General features: G+C 42.8%; 1 protein-coding gene across 1 annotated transcript in view; it reads left to right on the top strand.

The window, feature by feature from the left end:
* The window catches only part of LOC115462079, a 136,234-nt gene that overhangs the window by 62,473 nt on the left and 52,604 nt on the right, over nucleotides 1-21,157 (top strand). The window contains exon 4 of the mRNA XM_030192117.1: nucleotides 5,671-5,776. Within this exon, the coding sequence (XP_030047977.1) occupies nucleotides 5,671-5,776 (106 nt within the window). The remainder of the gene's footprint in view (nucleotides 1-5,670; nucleotides 5,777-21,157) is intronic.

Genomic DNA, 21,157 nt, shown 5'->3' with positions numbered 1-21,157 from the left:
TCCATAGAGAGTGACGCCAGACATGCAAGGGTCTGACTGGTAAAGGAGGGCCTGTCCAGAAGAGGAAGAAGCCCTGCCAGGGCCGAGGATCCAGACCCCGAGAAATCCTACATAAGTATTGCCACACTGGGACAGACCAAAGGTCCATCAAGCCCAGCATCCTATTTCCAACAGTGGCCAATCCAGGTCACAAATACTTGGCAAGATCCCAAAAAAGCTCAATACATTTGATGCTGCTTATCACAGAAATAAGCAGTGGATTTTACCCAAGTCAATTTAATAATGGTCTATGGACTTTTCCATTAGGAAGACGTCCAGACCCTTTTTAAACCCCACTAAACTAACCGCCTTTACCACATTCTCTGGGAACGGATTCCAGAGTTTAATTACACGTTGAGTGAAGAAACATTTCTCCAATTCATATTAAATTTACTACTTTGTAGTTTCATCGCATGCCCCCTAGTCCTAGTATTTTTGGAAAGAGTAAACAAATGATTCATGTCTACCCGTTCCACTCCACTCATTATTTTAGAGATCTTATCATATCTCCCCTCAGCTGCCTTCTCCAAGCTGAAGAGCCCTAGATGCTTCAGCCTTTCCTCAAAAGGAAGTCGTCCCATCCCCTTTATCATTTTCATCACCCTTCTCTGTACCTTTTCTGATTCCACTATATCTTTTTTTGAGATACAGTGATCAGAATTGAACACAATATTTGAGGTGCGGTTGCACCATGGACCGATACAAAGGCATTATAACGTCCTCACTTTTGTTTTCCATACCTTTCCTAATAATACCTGCATTAGAGTGTGTCCTAGTTGAAAGGCCTACCCCTAAGAGAAAAGCTTGCCTACAAGAAATAGAATCCTGCACCAAGAACTCTCATCCTAAAGTCTGCCATTGTGTGTATCTCCTGACAGGCACCCACCCCTGGGAGATTCAGCCTACCTCCATGACAGTACCAGTAAGATGTATAATACAGGTGGGAGAAAGAACCTAAAAGAGAATTTAGGGGCAAAATGTTAGTTAGGAAATTCCCCTAGTTATCTTTTGCTTTGAATGTAGGTAACCCTCATGGCCTTTGGCCAAAGTAGGCACTGATTTGAGTTAGGACACACACACCAAAGGTAAAGGAGTCAGGGTTTTCTCTCTTTGAGTTGTTAGGTTAGTAGGTACTGTTAGAGGGGGTTAAAAGAGAAAAAAAAAAGTTTTTTTTACTTACCCGGGGCTCCGGGATTTGTTGGGCTGTTCGGGGCCTGAAGCAGACGAGAGAAGCGTTGCAGGGAGCAGCGCTGACTTTTTGTTTTTAATAGGGGCTGTCCGCGGCATCGACGGGGCTCTGGAGAGGTGTCACTGTTTTCGGGGCCGGTTGGGGCACTTTTTGGCCTGGCGTGACGGCATCGGGCATTTTGGGTCCTGTTGCGGCCGCTCTGCAGGCCCAGAGTGGGGCCGGAAGATGAAGAGAGGCGGGAGGAGCGAAGGAGTTCGTGCATGAGGCAGCACGCCTCATGCACGAATCGGCGACGCGCGTAACTCCGGGTAGGCCGAAGCCAGGGCCTAAATTTTGGGCCGGCTTCGGAGTTTTTTTGTTTTTAGCTCCGTTTTCATTTGTGGGCATCCGGGACCGGAACAGAGGGAAGTCTAGACGTCAAAGGAAAATCATCTTCAAGGTAAGGGGGTTTTTATTTAAAAATTTTAATTAGTTTAATTTTAAATTGTGTAAATGCGTTCTTTTATTTTTAAAAAATAAAAGGTTAAAGTTTTTTAAATTCTGATTTTGGTTTTGTGTTTGGGGAATTTTTTAGGATTTTTGTGGTGAGTTAGTTTTTGAATTTTTAATTTTTAAATAGGGGTTTTTGATGGGTGTGGGTTTAATAGGGTTAGGAAAGAGTTAATTTTTTTAATTTGACAGGGTAGGTCCGGGAGGGGATTTAGAAATTTTTGGGATGATTTTTGATTGGATTTGGGATTTTGAGAAAGGTTTAGGATAGGTTATTTAGGGGCGGACTTTGGAATTTGGGATTTTTAAAATTGGAAATTAGGGGTGTGTAGGGAATGTGGGGTTGGATTTTTGGTTGGAGTTGGAAGTATTTCTGATAATTTTTTGGGTAATTTTTGGCAGAAATATATGGTTTCCATTATTTTCACTGGGAAAAGCAGTTTTAAAATGGAGCTGGAGCAGCGCTGCTCAACATTCCGCAGGTCAGCTCAGCCAATTCGGAATGTTGAAAAGGGTTGATGATTGGCTGAGTGGACCTCGGAATGGCAAGCCGGGCTGGTCTCCTAGGAAACGGTGGTTGCAGGCAGTTGGGAAGAGTGTGTTGGACAGTCTGAGCGAGAGGCGGTGTAGTTGGTGATGTGGAGAATTGTATGGTGTTTGAGAGTTTTAATTTGAGAGATTTTACAGTGAAATTGGTTAAGGCATAGTGGGAAGGTTACTGGTTAAAAGAGAAGATTTTTAGGGTGTTTTAGTGGGATTTTGGGGGTTAAGGGGCTTATTATACAGGAAACAGGGGAAGGGTCTAGAAAGGATTGTTTAGGAAATAGTGTAGTTAAGCAAGAGTTAAGCATATAGGGATAGGGGTTAAGTAGGGGTTAAGTTGTGGGTTAATAGGGTCACAGCTTAGTTTTTAATTGAATGGAATGTGGAATGAGGATATGTGTGTTGTGAATAAATGGTGAAAAGAATAAGACTGCCAAACACACTTGTGTTAGTGCTAGCTAGGGAATAAAAAAAGTTTAGGTAGAGAAGGAAAGGATCTGACAGAGAGGGAATTTGAAATTATTTTTATTTCTTCAGCTAGAAGGCCACAGTGAAAAAAAAACATTTGCTTCCCTGAAGTGCAGAATTCTTACTGACTTAAACAGAGTAGATAGGGTCTTGCTTCCATTTACTTTAAATTTAAGGAAAGGTTTAGGAAGAAGAGTCGTGCACACATTCTTCTGAAGACGACTGCAAGGGCCCCGACGCAAGAAAGATTTTGCTGCACGTCTGGGAGAAAAAGAAGCCTGAAGCATCGACAGCTAAGTGACTGTGGGGGGAAAAATGGGACTGGGGTAAAGAATAAGGGAAAAGTGAGAGAGACTTACCTGAGAAGGGAAAAGGAAAAGAGAAAGAAAATAAATAAAGCACTTACCTGTTCCGGTAAAAAGTGAGTGGAGACGTCTCCTGAAAAACATAAAAGTTGACACAAAGTATCAACTTCAGAAAGAAAGTTAACCAAAGGGGCATTAAGAAGAGTTTAAAAGGGGAACAGAACTAAGGAAAAAGAAATGTAATACTTATCTGATTTCTTTAATCTGATGCAGAGGTGTGAACTCCTGGAAAGAAAAGAAAGTATTTTTTTTAGTTGACTGTTGGGTTTGTTGTACAATTTTTAATTGCATTAAAATTACTTTGTCTATTTCACTGAAAAAGGGGTACTAATAAATCTTACTTTGTTATTGATAAAAAAAAACCTGTTGCTGTCTGGGTTTGTACGCTCAAGCAAGCAAGTATCCTGAAATTTAGTTTCATTTCCTCACTGAGTCCGAGTGGCTGAGTGACGTGGTTAGTTATTGTACCCACTCCTCATTCTTGGTGTCAGGTGTTCCGACAAGGCTGGCACGACTACAACCATCAGACTGTTGGAACACCGTCATCTTATACATCACACTCAAGGACATCAAAGGTACCCACCACAAGACAGTTGCAACGAGATCCAAGGCCTTGTTGTTCAAGAAATACCTTTTGTAAGCAAATAAATGCTGAATATTTGTGAGTTGAAGGATTTTCCTGGTTTGTTTATTAGAAACTGAGTTCTGTAAAGCTGCTTGTTGTTACGTTACGGAGATGCCATGATTTAGGTGCTAAGGTAATGTGGAAGGGCATAATCGAACGGGGCCGGCCATCTATAAGGGCGGCCATCTCTAATGACGGCCCCGTAAAGCAGCGTACCCGACCGTATTATCGAAACAAGATGGCCGGCCATCTTTTGTTTCGATAATACGGTCGGGGCCGGCCAAATCTCAACATTTGGGACAGCCTTAGAGATCACTGCCATTGGTTTTCGCCTATAATGGAAACTAATGGCAGCCATCTCAAACCCGGCCAAATCCAAGCCATTTGGTCGTGGGAGGAGCCAGCATTTGTAGTGCACTGGTCCCCCTCACATGCCAGGACACCAACCGGGCACCCTAGGGGGCACTGCAGTGGACTTCACAAATTGATCCCAGGTGCATAGCACCCTTACCTTGTGTGCTGAGCCCCCCAACCCCCCCCCAAAACCCACTACCTACAACTGTACATCACTACCATAGCCCTTAAAGGGTAACGGGGGGCACCTAGATGTGGGTACAGTGGGTTTGTGGTGGGTTTTGGAGAGCTCCCATTTACCACCACAAGTGTAACAGGTGGGGGGGGGGGGGGGCCTGGGTCTGCCTGCTTGAACTGCACTGCAGTACCCACTAAAAACTGCTCCAGGGACCTGCATAGTGCTGTGATGGAGCTGGGTATGACATTTGAGGCTGCCATAGAGGCTGGCAAAAAAATGTTGTTAAATATTTTTTTTGGGTGGGAGGGGATTGGTGACCACTGGGGGAGTAAGGGGAGGTGATCTCCGATTCCCTCTGGTGGTCATCTGGTCAGTTCGGGCACCTTTTGAAGGCTTGGTCGTGAACAAAAAAGAACCAAGTAAAGTTGGCCAAATGCTCATCAGAGCCGGCCTTCTTTTTTTCATTATCGGCCGAGGCCAGCCATCTCTTAACCACAACCCCATCCCGCCTTCGGTACACTGCCGACACGCCCCCTTGAACTTTGGCCGGTCCTGAGACGGAAAGCAGTTGAAGCCGGCCAAAATCGGCTTTCGATTATACCGATTTGGTCGGCCGTAGGAGAAGGCCGGCCATCTCCCGATTTGTGTCGGAAGATGGCCGCCCTTCTCCTTCGAAAATAAGCAGGATAATCACAATCAAGTTGGTACACCCAGCTAACCTTAAGAGGCTAGCATAGTTAAGTTAAAAGTGTTGTAGTTTTGCTCAGTCTAATTGGACATCCATAATACTGTTGTAATCTATTGCATAGAAACATGACAGCAGATAAAGGCCATATCACCCATCCAGTCTGCATAGCATTTACCATCTTGTTATGTGCCATTACCCTTTACCTGTTGTCACCTAATCAAAGAATCTTATCCAGATATTTTTGTTTAGTATTATTTAATAAAATATGTACTCATTTTTCTTGTCAAATCCCATTTGTGTGTGGAGTTTTCTATGGAAACCCCATAAACTGTGACTTTTTCTGAATTATTTATAAGTGTAATTCCTCACTCCACCAACAGGGGAACTGTTACATTTCTATCCTCTGAATGAATCCCATTTACCACCACCGTCTGTTAGTCAACCCATTTCTAATCCAATTCACCACATTTGTGTCCTAATTTTAGCTCACACAGTTTATTTATGAAACTTCAATGAGTATATTATGTATAATTTGAATGTATTTTATTTCTGTTGTACCATGCCTTGAACAAGAATATGAAACTGTGCATAATGTAAATAAAAATATGTATTCTAATTGTCAGTAATGAATTCCACAACTCGGAAACCAATCAACCCCCTAGTGCCTCATTATTAATGGCCTATTTTCTCTTGTTAATGTACTGTACATTCTGTCCTATCATTTCTTTACAGATGTTGGCACAAATCCCTGTTACAGATGATGAACAAGTGACTTTCCAGACATACTGCAATACTGTCTCATGGCTATCAAAGGCAAGCCAGGAAACCAAGCTCAGAGGTAAAGTCAAGTGCATCAGCAGAGATTGTCCACTGCCATTGAATATGTTGGGAGATCCAAGGCACGAGCAGAAGTGGCAAAGTTAGCATATTAGATGACTTTAACAAATTACTATCACTTTCCCTTTTTAAGGGAAACCTCTTCATTAAACAAACCTGATATATTTATGACTAGTTTTTGAAAGCTTATGCCTTTCATTAGGTCAGTGCAAAATGACTAATGATGATGCTTATATATAAGAAATAATTAACATACACAGAGGTTTTTTGGCCAATGATGAAGAAGCCCAGCCCCCTAAGCTTGTAGATACGCTGGGGGCTTCTCGAAGCCTTTCCTCTGTCTCTCAGTCAGACTTCTTGATGCATATTATTGTGGATCTCCAAATTTTCTAGATTAATATATATAAGGCAAGTATATTTTTGGTTTATTTATTTTTAATTATTTATTAGGATTTATTTACCGCCTTTTTGAAGGAATCCACTCAAGGCGGTGTACAGTAAGAATAAATCAAACATGATCAATAGACAATTAATTACAGCAGTAAAAATATTCAAACAACAATACAAACTATGGCATGGTATACTATTTACAATGTCAACATAATACGTAATAGAACATTATAATTGATAGTGAAGGGTAAGGCACAGTTGTAGCATATAGATGGGTAAGAAAGTAGGAAGAGTTAGAAAGTAAGGTGACTGATTTGAAGAAAGTTGCACATGAGGTCATAGAAATGGTTAAATGTTATCTCAGCTAGGGTAGTAGTAGATAAACATGTCCTGCTGCAGTATATGCAGCCCGAGTCACACCTTGTGTGTGTGAGTGAGACTAACAAATTAGTTACTTCTTCCATTAAAGGCCTGGTTGAAGAGCCAAGTTTTCACCTGCTTCCTGAAGTACAGATAGTCTTGTGTTAAGCACAGCCTTTCAGGCAGTGCCTTCCAGAGTGTGGGGGCTACTCCGGAGAAAGTTCCCTTGCGGGCAACACATTGTGTAATGTCTTTTGGAGATGAAAAATTTTGGGCCTCATGAAGTGCTGAACAAACAGATGAAAATGGTCTCCAAAGCTCCTGTAAGGATGCTCAATAATCTTGAAAAATCTTTACATTCTTTCCCTCATACTTCAAATTGTCCCTCTTTTGTCGGAAACCTCTCAAGATCTCTACTCTGTGCACATAATTGTGCACTTTAATAATAGAGCGGGGCCGGTTGCAGCCATCTTGGTGACAGCCCACTCTGTGCTCTTTCCAAACACAGTGGGCCCGCGCTATCAGACAGGGCAAACTCAAAGAACAGCCAGCGCTCCAATTGAACAGATAATAGTCGATCAGGCACTGATCCCATGGTTGGATTTTTTATTTATTTTAGTACATTTCTACCCCACATTTACCCACATGAGCAGGCGCAATGTGGCTTACAATAAATCAGGATACAAAACAGGACAATGATGGCCCAGAACCAGAAAGTGACAGGAGGGGTAGGAACAGGGGATAACACAGGGTAGATGTTTTTAGCCTTTGGTCTCCTGAAGACGACTGTCACGAAACATGGCCCATGTAGAGACCAAGCCATGAGTTTAAATATGACAGTTTATCTTTAAAGGGATTATGCCAAAGGAGACAAGATTTTATTTGTCTGATAGCTTTAAGCGAAGAACTTTGAATAACTTGAATAACATTTGAAGGATCAGTCTGCAACACTGGACGTTGAGGATTGTTTTTATTGGCTGGATATTTATAGTTAATGGCAACGTTTGTGCACAATGGAAAGTTCCTGAGTGGACTGTTTTTGACAAGATTTTCAACCACTAAGAGGTAGCCTGAGCAGAATTTAGCATCTGGAATTTCTTCACTCCATCATAGAGGATTTTTTTATATTCACGAGGGGGAGCAAAGTTTTGGACTAGGATATTTAATTAAGAGTTGAACATCGTAATGCAGTAGTTCAAGATAAGTATAATGTGAAGCCGACTTAACATTGTTAGTGAACTAATGCAAATAGTTTTGTAAGTAGAGGAATTTATGATCTTTACCATATATTATTATATCCCAGGGAAGTAAAATGGAGCCTTGACTAGGGGCTATGAGTTATCGCTAGCTCTACCTCCTCCTCCTGTATTGGGGTATTCAAGAAGTCTTTATCAGCCTGACTGAGCGTAGGAAGAGGCACGTTACCAAGATATAAATGCCCCGGAGCCCTTTATTGGGAGGTGAAGCATAGAGGTGTTTGTAATAACTATAAAAGATACCACAGATGGCCTTATCTGAATGAACTAGTCTACTCCCCTATCATCCTTAAACGTTATAATTACAACATCAATCTTTATTTTAAAATTTGCAAATAGATTTGATGAAAGGATAGAGGTAGAATGGAGAGGGAGCTGGACTAGATAGAAATGTTATTGTAAGTTAAAACTGGATTCACTTACAGCTCTGATCTTGTAAAGAGCATCTTTTTGTTTGTTTGTTTTTGTTTGGGGGTTTTTGGGTGAATTTCTTCAGAGTGATAGCACCTATTAGGAAGAAACCATCCATCTGCCTTTCTGTCTATATGTCCATCTATCCATCCATTCATCTGTATGTATGGGTTTTCATGCGCAAAGAAACCCATGCCTAGCAATAAAGATAAGACCATTAAGAAGAATGGTGATGAGGAGATCAGGTAGCAGCAGTTACATGGCAGTGGTCTGGTGGGATCCAACATCAGGGAAGGATCTTGTGATAGCATATATGGAGGTAGCCCCCACAAGATGACAGGGAAGGTATGTTAGTGTGGGGAGAAAAGGTGTTAAGAAGACACTGAGAGGAAGGGGAAGCTAGAGAACAACTAAAATATGAAAGAGGGTACCACTGATCCGCTCCTTAACATCACTTACCAAACATACACATACGTGCACCCCTTCCCAATCACACACATATGAGCAGCCCACCCACTCTCATGCACCTCCCCACCAGTGATGTAGCCCCAGCAGTTGAACATAGTGTAGCTCTATGTAACTATGTTGCATTGAAACCTCTGAAGCAGAACGTCCTATTGGTGATCTTACAAGATCATCAATGGTTTCTGCTTCTTCGGACGTTTCAACATGTCATGATTACAAGCAGTACAGACATGTATCAGGCTGCTGCCACCCTTAGCCCACGACTGCTGGAGACAAGATCAAATAGAATGGGGTGGTTTGGTCTGCCAGTGAGGGAGAAGTATGCTGGGTTTTCTGGGTCAGAGTGGAGGGTGAGAAAGAGAGGGTACTGTTTGGGTAAGATAAGGAAGAAACTGTTGAAGTGAGATGCAGGCAGCAGAACAGGAAGGAGATTTTGACAGTGGAGAGAAACCTAGGGGAGAGCTCTAGAGCTGGTAGAAGGAGAGCATCAAGGGGGGGGGGGATATTTGTTCTTCCCATGAGGATTGCACAGAACATAAGAATAGTCATACTGGGTCAGACCAGTGGTCCATCTAGTCCAGTATCCTGCTTCCAACAGTGGCCAATCCAGGTCACAAGTACCTGGCAGAAACCCAATTAGTAGCAACACTCCATGCTACCAATCCCAGGGCAAGCAGTAGCTTCTTCCATGTCTAGGGGTAAGGAATTTGGAAAAGGGAGAGTGGTGATACGAGAGTGGGGCTTTGAGCAGTAGAGGGAGAATAATGGCAAGGGTTTAGGGTGTTTGGGAGATAAGGAAAGAGTAGTGGCAGGGGGTGGAGTGTTTGGGAGACAGGGGACAGACAGGTGGCATAGAGTGGGCAGGGGAGTTGAAAGAAAGAGAGATAAAAACTGGTGGCGCAGGATGGGGAGGGTTTGATAGACGGAGAGAGTGGTGTGACTTGTGAGAAAGACAGACTTGTGGGGATGTACATTGTGATTGCCAGGCACATGTTAGTCAGTGATGTTATAGTCTTGTGCTAGGGGAGTTGTCCCTCCATTCCTTTTATTCTGGAGTGGATCCCAGTTAAAAACTAACAAAGACCACTGGCACATATTGTGTGTCATATAATGTAACAGTGCCGTAATGAGTATAGAGCAAGGCAGATACTGGGGAGGGGGGGGAGAGAGGACAAAGAAAGGCAGGAGACATGAACTGATGGAATGAGGGGTAAGCATCAGAAGCTGTAGAAGCCAAGAGAGCGTAGACAGAGGCAGATGGAGAGATGGAAAAAGGGAGGCATAAGTGATCTAATATTGGGACAACAAAGGAAGACACAAGGTAATAGATGCTAGGGAAAGAGGGAGAAAAGATGGATGCTGGGTAAGGAGGTAGCTGAGTGGATGCCTGGGATTAGGGAAGGGATTAAGGAAGCAGGAGAGCAGGTGTAGGGGACGAGGGGTGCAATGCAGTAGGGTGGGTGCTGGGGATATAGGGATAACGAGAGTATGACTCAGAGGTAAGTGGGAACTTGGGAATTGGATAAGAGAAGACTAAATACTTGGCTGAGTACTTAGTAGGTTGGAGGAATGGGAACTTGGGGCTTGGAAGACTGGAGAGTTTGAGCAGGGACGTAAGGATTAGGAGGAAAGAGGGGACCAGGCAATTGAGTGTGGGGGGTAAGGGTAGGAGTAGGTTAGATGAGTGTGGCCCTGGGGTGAAAAAAGAAGAAGAAGGGTTTCCACTCAGTAGAAAGGGTCAAGGGGGATGTGGAAGTGGTGAGGTCATTGAAGAAAGTGAGGGAGGGTGGAATTGGAGAAGGAAAGGGTGTCTGGGGAAAGAGTAAGAGACAGAAGTAAGGGCCTGGAGGTAGAGAAGGAGCTGGGGATGAGAGGAGGAGAAATATAGATGAGAGCTAGAGAGGGGCTGAATACAGAGTGTGGAAATGAGAAACTCGAGAATGGTGAAAGAAGAGAATAGGAGACTGGGAAAGACTAAAAGAGAGGGAGTAATGAGAAGCCTGGAGAAGTGAGAGTGGGAGATGGAAAGCAGATGAGTAGAGATGAAATGAAAGAGGGAGAATTAAGAACAGGGTATGAGAGAAGGGGATAAAGAGAAGCAAAACCCAACTATGAGTTTACAGAGGGGCAGAAAAAAGAAATGGAGATAAAATATGAAAGAGAAAAATCAATGTTATAGATAAATATAGAGGAGGAAGGGAAAAATATATACAGAGAGAGAAGAAACAGAAAATAGAAGAAGCACAGGGAAAGTAGGAGACTGACAAGTAAAAAAAAGAATTTGAGATTTGAACAACCCTTAAAAAAATAAACTCAGCAAAGGTAAAAAAGTATTTTATTCTGAGCTTTTATCGATTGTACTGTGAATTAGAAGAGTGAAGCACTAGGACAGAACCAAGGGATATACCAATAGGAAAGAAATCAAATAGAACTGTATTAAAAGCTTTTTTCTATTGTCACCATGTTGCCTTTATAAAATAGGTACTTTGTTTGCTGGACATTTTACATCGATGACCTGTTCTGAAATTACCCCATATAGTGTTACTTTATTTCCAAAATTGTTTGAAATTCCCCAAGGGGTGCAAAAGAATTCGTTTTTCAGACAGTGTCTAAGCAATATGCATGAGAATTATCTGCATACAATTAAGGTAGCATTCATTCAAATCAATCTCATGTATATTCATCAGGAATACACTGAAAATCCAACCTGGCTTAAACCACATCTTCTGATTAGTATGTAATTAAAGGTGTCACCAGGTAGTGTCAGATCAGCATTGGACACTGGGCTACTAGAGGGCAAGAAATTGTTTTCCTGTCACTTGGCACAGGGCCATTTGCAAGGCTTCAGGAGGGTATGGATTTAGAGGTCTTAATATATGGAGAGTTGTAGAAGTACTTAGGTAACAGAAAATCTCTTATGCAGTAATTACTCTGGACTCATTTAGCACAAAGGAGATGATCAGTACCTTATAAATATGGCCCCTAGGTTCGTGTAAGGCTGTCTCCCAATGAAAAGAATAATGCCAAAGTGGAAATATATTATTTATTATAGATATAAAAATAAAAATATAGCAAAATGCAAAGCAAGTTACAAAATTCTGTACACTACCAAAATAATGATTATTACCAAGCTATATAAATAAAAATATAAATGTTCGTTTGTTCAAAATCTTAAATCTCTGAAAGTTCTTCACCGATTGCTTTCAAATTTGGACACAACGTTGCATTCGAATATGCGCATGTTTTTATATATCTACTATTATATAGATGTCACAGCTGTTGTACTGGCGGAGCGGAAGCAGTGCGACGAGTAATTGCAAATCAAACTGAGGAAGAACGGCCATCACCGAACGAGCAAAACGCGACAATGGAACAACAAAACGCACACACAATGGAACAACAAAAAATATTGTATACCCACAAGCATTGTGAAATTAAACATATTAGAAACGTGCGCTTCCTCTTTTCTTTCTTTTCCATTTAACCAGACTGAGCCACAGCAACGCGTGGCCGGGTAGAGCTAGTAGATATATGAAAATCAGAGCCACTGAGAGGGGGGCGGAGGGGGAAGATTCCTCTGGCCTGGCCTCCAAGGGGTCCTGCTGCCAGCAAGGCTCCTGGAGTCAGGAAGAAGGTTCTGCTCCCTCGGTCTGTCTCTCCTGTTCCTGTGTGTCAGGACCTGGGTTATCGCGTTAATGCGATAACCTGGGTCCCGGCACATAGGAGCAGGAGAGTGGTAGATCAAGGGAGGAGCAGACACAAGAAGATAAGGGGGCAGTGGACGGGGCAGCGGCGGCTGCCCTAGGTGGGAGGGTGGCAGACCTGACCTGGGCCCGGCTCTGTCTCTCAGCAGCCTTGATGAAAATATATGTATGAGTAATTACACAACTATAATATATCCCGAGAAAAGATTACCAACAGCAGCAGTATTAGACTAAATGCCACAGCTCCTGTTATAACCAGTCAGTCGCAGGCAAACCAAAACTAACTAACCCTGAGCTATAAGAAGAAAAATTCCTGCTTCTCTCACCCTTTTTGGTCCTGTAGTTCCCAGAGTCCAAGGGGGCGACGAATCGGCTTCTCTCCTAGGCTTCAGCAGGTCACTTCACTCTGTGAGCCCTTGTAGATCAGGAAAAAGTCCACAGTCCATGCTCTGTGAGCAGCCAGTTACACAGTTTTTGGGAAAGCCAAGAAGCTGCTTCTGAACTTGATCTTATCAGCTCTTAGCACAAGGAATCACTGTTCACAGGTGTTTAGGAAAAATACTACTACTACTACTATTTAGCATTTCTATAGCACTACAAGGCGTACGCAGCGCTGCACAAACATAGAAGAAAGACAGTCCCTGCTCAAACAGCTTACAATCTAATAGTTTCTAGATCATCAGCGAGAGCACTATATACCAAGCAATCTTCTTCTTTTCTTTTTCTTTTCTCTCTTGTCGAACTTTGGCATCCCTCTGAGTCAGGTGACACACATGGACCAATCACAAACTGTGTATTTCTGTCTAGCAGAATTCACGGTCATGACAATGAGAGGCCTTGTGATTCCAGCAAAGAATCTCTTATCAGTAACAAGCCTGATGGTAGCAAACTCCCCTCCATGGTTCACAGATGCGCCCAGAGACTCTGTCTCTGTAAAGCACGCTCCTACGCACCTTCCCAGGAGGTAAAGTGGAGGCTAGGCTGAAGTAAACACATGCCTTTGGATGATGTCAGCAGCAGCCAAGAAGTATTTTTCTTCTGTAAAAAATGTTTCTGATATATTATTATTAGTAGTAGTAGTAGTAGTATTTGTATAGCGCTACCAGACGCACGCAGCGCTGAACACCTGACACAGAGAGACAGTCCCTGCTCAATAGAGCTTACAATCTAAAAGTACAGACAGACAAGACAATTAAGGGCGAGGGAAGTACTGGGTGAGAAGGAACAAGGGGAGGGCAATTTAGTGGCTAGGAGCCAAAAGCAGTGGTGAAAAGGTGGGTTTTCAGCATAGATATGAAAGATAGAGATGGAGCTAGACGTACAGGCTCAGGAAGTCTATTCCAGGCATAAGGTGCCGCGAGGGAAAAGGAACAAAGTCTGGAGTTAGCAGTGGAGGAGAAGGGGGACGACAAGAGAGATTTGTCCATATTAGATCAGGAAAAATGGTTCAGGTTTACCAGGCCTCGGACCAGCAAATGTTAGAGAGCAGGAAAAGACCCCTACAGAGTCCAGGGAATGACAGAATATTTTTGCTGTGGTTTTAGAGTGTGGCTGGGGATCCAGGAAATGGGGTTGGATAGGGAATGAACATCAAGGCGGTGAGGATATTGTTCTGGGGGTCAGGAAGGGGAGGGATACTATACACCCACAGTAGGGTTTCCACACAATGCAGATCCTATCCACAGGCAAGATCACAGTGAAGACTGACAACCTCCACAATTAATCATATGAGGAAAGGCTAAAGAGGTTAGGGCTCTTCAGTTTGGAAAACAGATGGATGAGGGGAGATATGATTGAGGTTTACAAAATCCTGAGTGGTGTAGAACGAGTAGAAGTAAATCGATTTTTTTTTTTCTTATTCCAAAAGTACAAAGACTAAAGGACACTCAAGGAAGTTATATGGAAATACTTTTAAAACAAATAGGAGGAAATATTTTTTCACTCAATGAATAGTTAAGCTCTGGAACTCTTTGCCGGAGGATGTGGTAACAGCAGTTAGTGTTTCTGGGTTTTAAAAAGGTTTGGGCAGGTTCCTGGAGGAAATGTCCATAGACTGCTATTGAGACAGACATGGGGAAGCAACTGCTTGCCCTGGGATTTGTAGCATGGAATGTTGCCATGATTTGGGTTTCTGCCAGGTACTTGTGACCTGGCTTGGCCACTGTTGGAAGCAGGATACTGGGCTAAATGAACAATTGGTCTGACCCAGTATGACTACTCTTATGTTCTTATGAATGGCACCAACAGTCAATATGTGCCAGTTGGCACACATGGAATACATTCAGATGTGCCAGGTCCAGGGTAGAATGCAGGCGGTCAGTTGATCAGCAGAATTGGCTGAGGTCCCTACTTTCATGGGCTAATGTGACTTTATCTCTTTGTTGTTATACATATAGGGATAAAATTCTCAAAAGGTCACTGAAATTTAGGCACTGTGATGATGCACACAAAATATGAATTCTATAATGGCAGTTGTGCACAGAACTGCTGTTAGAGAATACTTTCTTATGTCTAACTTGGGACAGAAGCATTTACACCGGCTCAATGGCTAGCCTAAATTCTCCTGCGCAAATGATAGTATTCTATAACCTGTGCACCTAGCTACCTACCCCATGCCCCTCCCAGGTCCATGCTACCCTTGAAGTTGCATGCTCTGGAATTTGAGCACATAACTTATAGAATAGTGACAACAGGCAGTTATATGTGTAACTGGTGCCAATTTACACCAATTTGAGCAAATTATGGCCAATAATTGGGTGATAACTCCATTTAAAAGCCAATTATTGAATCAAGTTATGCATGCAACTGACTGTTCTATAACTTGCAAGTGCAAATTTGCACGCTAGTTGGAAATTGAAGTGCACAGGTTTATAGATTTAGAGGGATAGGGCATAGATAGTCTTTGTACTGAGAAGATCCCAGTGCCATTATATGATTTCCTGTGAGCCTATGAGGGCACTATGGAGCAAGTTGAATAACAATAAAGTACTGTCCTTGAGTGAACTGCTTCTCTGCTTTCAGGCACACCAGAGGACTGATTCAGATAACTTAAATAGCATGACAATTTTACATGTGCTGCCAAATACATTATACTGATTAAAGTTTGGAAAGAAATCATTTACAAATAGAAATAAGAAGGGTGAAATAAATTACATTGTACAGAGGCATCAGTAATAAGAACAATTCCCAGGGTCCTGGTCCATTTTGTTCTGGTTAGGTTATATTTCTTGCCTGGTGGAAGGATAGAACATAGTTTCCTGGTATATCTGCTCTTTTCCCCAACGTTATGCAGAGTCTTTCTTGTTCATTCTTTTGTGAGAGGTAGTTGCTGCCTGATATTCAAAGCGATTGTAGTAGGGCAGGAAAGCCTCCTACCCAGTTAAATTGCTTCTTCCTGATTATCCTCTGAAATTCAATGGCATTTAACTGGACAGTGCTGCTGAATATCAGCTCAACTGCCCCTGCGTTGTCCAGTTAGCTTGAGCAGAGCTGGTATTTAACTGGTTTTCAGTAATATTCAGACGGCTAATTAAGCAGATAAAGTTAGAACAGCAAACTGCTAACTGGACACCATCGTCCGGTACCTGGGTAATTCCTGAGTAGCGACCTAGGGGATTTCTGCTGCCCTCTCCCCCCTTCCCCCCTCCCACTGAAGCTAATAAGACCCAGATCAGGTCCCAACCTCAACCCTCTCCCATCCCCGAGGCCTACATTTTCCAACTCTGCTGATCTAGCAGCTCCATTCTCTTGCACTAATCACTCGTAGTTCAGAAGATGGTATTTTCTCTTTAAAATTCTTATTTTAGTTAAGGTGCATTATTCTGGTACTCCTTTGTACTTATCTAATCTGATCATTTTGTATACTCCCGCTCGTCAATTTAGACCTTTATAGCGTCAGTTACACTGGCTTCCCATTAAATTCCATTTTCTCTTTAAAATTTTTATTTTAGTTCATGTGAAGGTGTATTACTCTGCTACTCTTTTGTACTCATCTAATCTGATCAATCCTTATACTCCCGCTCGTCAATCTAGATCCCTCGATTCACACAGAGTAGTTATACCCAACCCTAGGCATGTTAACTATGAGGTTACTAGACACTCTGCCTTTTCTTGTTTGGCTCCTTCACTTTGGAATTGCCTCCCAAATACTTTACATTCTGAGATGTCATTTCAAAGATTTAAAGCTCTTCTAAAAGCTCATTATTTTCAGCAAGCTTTCGATTCTGGTTAACAATGTAATGCTTGGTACACAGCTTGCAGGTTTGAAGTGTGAATTGTTATTATGTGTGGTTTTGTATGATTGATTATCTTCTGTCCTATTTATAATGGAGGTCTTTTCTGGTTTATTTTATTGTAAACCGCTTAACTCCTTTGTTTGGTATGTGGCAGTATATCAAGGTTTAGTAAATATAAACATAAAATGACCACTGAAACCCCTAGTGGCAGACTTGTGGTATTGGAGCGAATGAAGAAGTCTGCTTGTAGTTTTGCAGGTTCTGACCATTATTCAGCCAGGTCCCACATAAGTGTATTATGTGGGTCCCACAGGAATATTGTTTGGGAGCCATATAAGTTCCAGTGGCTTCCATATGCCAAATTAGTCTCAGATATTTAATGCTACCCCCTCCCCCCATCTGCATACTACAGCCCCCCAAACCTCAGTGGGCCCTCCCCAGGTCTACTTTGAAGAGCCCTGTTGGTTTAGTGGCCTCTTCAGGGGAAGGAAAGAACCCCACTCTTTCCTGCCCACTGCACTGCTTTGTCCAGCACCACCATGTCTTCAAACTGGCTGCCAAGACTTGCTGCAGCAGTCTTCAAGACTGCCAAGACCCACGAGACTGCCGCAGGAAGTCTTGCCAGCCATTAAGAAGAAGCAGTGGCGTCGGTACAGCAGCAGCAGTGGGCAGGAAAAAGTGGACTTCTTTTCTGTCGCCCAAAGAGGCCACTAGACCACCATGGCCCTTCAAGGTAGGCTCGGGGGGGGGGGGTTGTAGTGTGAAGTGGGAGTGCTGGAAACAAAGGCTGGGGGTGGGGGCAGCAGGGGCCCAATGGCCTCTTCTGCTCAGAGGCCCATATCAGGGGTGTAGCTACGGGCGGGCCTGGATGGGCCCGGGCCCAGACCCGCCCACCCACCCAAGCACGATTCGGTTGAAAAGCGCACACTGGCTGCCTGCAGCATGCATTTCTATAGTATCGCCTACCGCCCGGCGCCCGCTCAGCTGATCTACTCCTCCCGTCCCACCACCTACCGGCTTTCGGGCTTAAGCCTAGGCACAGCAGGACTGACTCGGCGGCACATAGTCACAGTCACTGTGACTGAATTTCAATGCAGCAGCCAGTCGCAGTGCTCTTGACCTGTCACCTGTGACGTCCTTCTGCTCTGGGAGTGGGAGGCCACTTCGTGCTGCTGCTGACATCTGCAATGATGTTCCATCCTGCGCGCAGCATGCTCAGCCTCAGCCTTGTTCTTGCTCCGGCTCCGCTCGTCCCGCACGCACGCTTATTGCCAGGCCTCAGGGGTTGAACTGCATTGAACTAGTGCAACGAGAAAAGGTTCTTCTTCAATCAGTTCTTCTTTGAGAAACAAACGTGCTTTACTGCAAGTGCAAGCGGCTGCCAGCTGAGCCCCCAGCAGTGCACTGCAGGTAATAAAATTTTAAATACTTATTTTTTTAACATAATTTAACATCATGTTATTTTTTAAAATTAAGCTAGCTGGTGGGCACTATTAAAGTTTATTGTTGGGGGATTTCTGGGTGGGGTACTAAGAACTTCACTGCCTAGGGCAAAAAATGTATTTATTTAATGATTAAAATATACCTTTTTTGCCCTAGGCAGTGAAGAGCCGACCCCCACCCAGAAGCCCACCACCATGACCAGCCAGCGTTTTGATTACTCTTGTAATCAAAATGATGGCTCTGGGCCCAGCCAAAATGTTTGGCTTGCTATGCCACTGGCCCAGATCACTATCAGTCTGCCCCTGCTTCAGGGGTCAGTGTTTAAAAAAATTGCCTGCCTTAGACTCAATATTGAACTGTTGGTTTTCTTTCTTCACTTCCTGGAATGTGCATCTCTGGTATCTTTATATTTTGCATAGTATGTTTATGTTTATTGAAGTGCTTCCTAGTAGGAGGAATTACTTCAATGTTGCATGCAGAGTCTGGCTGCCTGAGGTTTCCAGTTCACTTGTTGCTTGCTTATTTTTATTTTTAGTCTGTGGTACTTATTCTGTATTCAGTGTGGGTCTGTCCATACTGTGCGCATATGACCAAGATGTGGTATTCTGCTAGCATGCAGATTCTGTATAGGTCTCTGTTGCAGTCCAGCATGTTTTGGGCATAGGTTTCCTTTGATTAGCATCTCTGAGAAACAGGGTTAATACATTGTGTGGCAGGATCACATTACCTCAGCAGGAGTTACTCACTCACTTTACTTGCCAGAGACTGAAATCTCAGCAAAGGCATCAATTAATTAGTAGGGGTTAGAGACTGAAGTATTAACTGTTGAAAGCTCTGCTCACAGTATATGCATTACACAGCTGGTCCATCCTGTTGGAAATTCATTGAATGTGTTCTCTGTATAAAGTGTACAATATTATTATTTGATTCTTACGCAGGGCTGGTGGAGAGTTAGAGTAGGTTCTATTTTCCTACCTATTTGATCCTGCTAGTAGCATATGCTTGTCTCAAAGGTTAAGCTATGCACTTGTAAGTACGCATGGCCGGTATAGTGAAACTGCAAATGGCTCATTAAATCAATTGTGGCTCCTTTGATCATTCCATTACTTGGATAACTGTGGTAATTCTAGAGCTAATACATGCTGGTGAGCTCTGACCTCCCAGGATGTGTGCATTTATCAGACCAAAACCAATCCAGGCTCATCCTGCCACTTTTGTGTCTATAGTTAACCTCAGGCCAATCGTACAACAGCAACAATACATTTCAATGTCTGCCCTACCAATTTTCAGTGGTACTTAATGTCCATGCCAATATTTGTCATGTACATTGGTAAATATTATTTTATAATCTACTCACACCCAATTCCACCCCTGTGCACACCCACTGGCAAAGTATGCATCATCATGTCTTCCCATGTACTTTTCAACTAGTCGGTGTTCTGTACAAGGTAATTTTTTGTGCATATGTTACCACATCTGTATGTAAATGATTAAAATATCCTTAACCCCCCAGATTCTATATAGTGCATCTTAAGTTGTGTGTGCAAATCCAGTCATATTCTGAATTTGTGCATGCAATTTAATTAGTTAACAAGCCAATCAGCACCAATAATTGCCAATTAACAAGCAATTATTGACACTAATTGGCATTAATTAGAATTTACGCACACAACTGTCTAAGCGTATTCTACAACGTGATGCATGTAAATTCTAAGTTGCATAGTTGAAAAGGGGGCGTGACCATGGGTGTGGAATGGGCAGGTCATGGGCGTTTCTAAAATCTATGCACAGTGTTATAGAATACACCCGGTCCGCACCAAGTTTTACTTGGGGTAACTGCCCGTGACTACATTTATTTGTGCAGAGGGGCGCTTGGAATATTCTATAAACCGTGTGGAAATGGAGATGTATTCTATAAAGTTCATCTAATTTTAGGTGTACTTTATAGAATATACCTAGGTGTATTTCATTTTGGCACGGATAGTGTAGGCATGATATACAGAATCTAGTCCAAAGTGCATGGCCCCTTATAGAATTACCCTATAGTATGTGTCACATTATGCAGTATGACCAAGAAATGGCAATACTGAATGCAGTGTGTTGACGTTAAACATTCGGTATGTCCCTGTACTGAAGTATACCTACATTGTGTAAAACAGCATGCAATGTCAACAATAATGTGGAACATTTCATATGGTGAGCAATCATTATTCAATGAAAACACTTCCTGCTGAACAACACACTCCAAGTGAAAAATAGGCTTTTTATTCTTGACATTTCTATGGCTACCCTTGAACAGGATCGTTAAACTACTACTAGTACAGTAAAATCATAGATTTGCAGCATGTTTCAAGCTTGCCCACAGTGTCTTTTTTTGTTTGTTTGCGTTTTTCTAATGTCTCCCCCCCCCCCCCCCCCCCCCGATCTGGACCTCTCACTGGCCCCAGAACAGGAAGGTCGTCTTTTACACGCTAGTGTGGTCACTACTGTAACAGAAGTCATCTCCTCTTCCCTCTCCCAAAGTCTAAGTGCAGCACATCTGAGATGTGCCAGGATCTGACTGGTACTGGTAACAGCAGGGGATCTAAAACTTGATCTCCTCCACCACAGTGTACAGCACTTGTGTCAAACCGCCAACAAGACCTTATCGCATTTTATTGAACCTTTTGTCTTTTTCCCTAGAATTTGCTTGTTTGCTTACTTATCCATTACAGTTCCCCCTTTTTTTGAGGGGGAAGGGGGTTGTTTCATGCTGTGTATAGTCAAAGAGGTTTCATTGAATCTATTATATTTAGTCCATCCTTCCAAAACCACTCAGGGCAGGTTCTATAAAACAATATTCATTTAAATATGTAAAGTAACATCACAGACGAACACTCAAAAACAATCATAGGTCAGCATACTCCAGATCAGTAAATGCCATGAGAGCAATCTTTTCCAAAAAGAGAATCCAGCACCTATAGCAGCAGCCAGTTGAAAGCCTGTATGAATCAAATCAACAGTTAGGAAGCAAGTAAATCTTCAGAGTGTTCCTAAATTTGCTAACATCAGCAGAAGCCCACAGCACTAGGGTGGCAATTTATTCCACCAGGTTAGAACATAAGAAAGGAGAACATTT

The sequence above is a fragment of the Microcaecilia unicolor genome, chromosome 2 (assembly GCF_901765095.1).
Source record: "Microcaecilia unicolor chromosome 2, aMicUni1.1, whole genome shotgun sequence".
Lineage (NCBI taxonomy): Eukaryota > Metazoa > Chordata > Amphibia > Gymnophiona > Siphonopidae > Microcaecilia > Microcaecilia unicolor.
The sequence above is the reverse complement of the archived record's forward strand: the minus strand, read 5'-3'. Positions and strand labels throughout refer to the sequence as shown.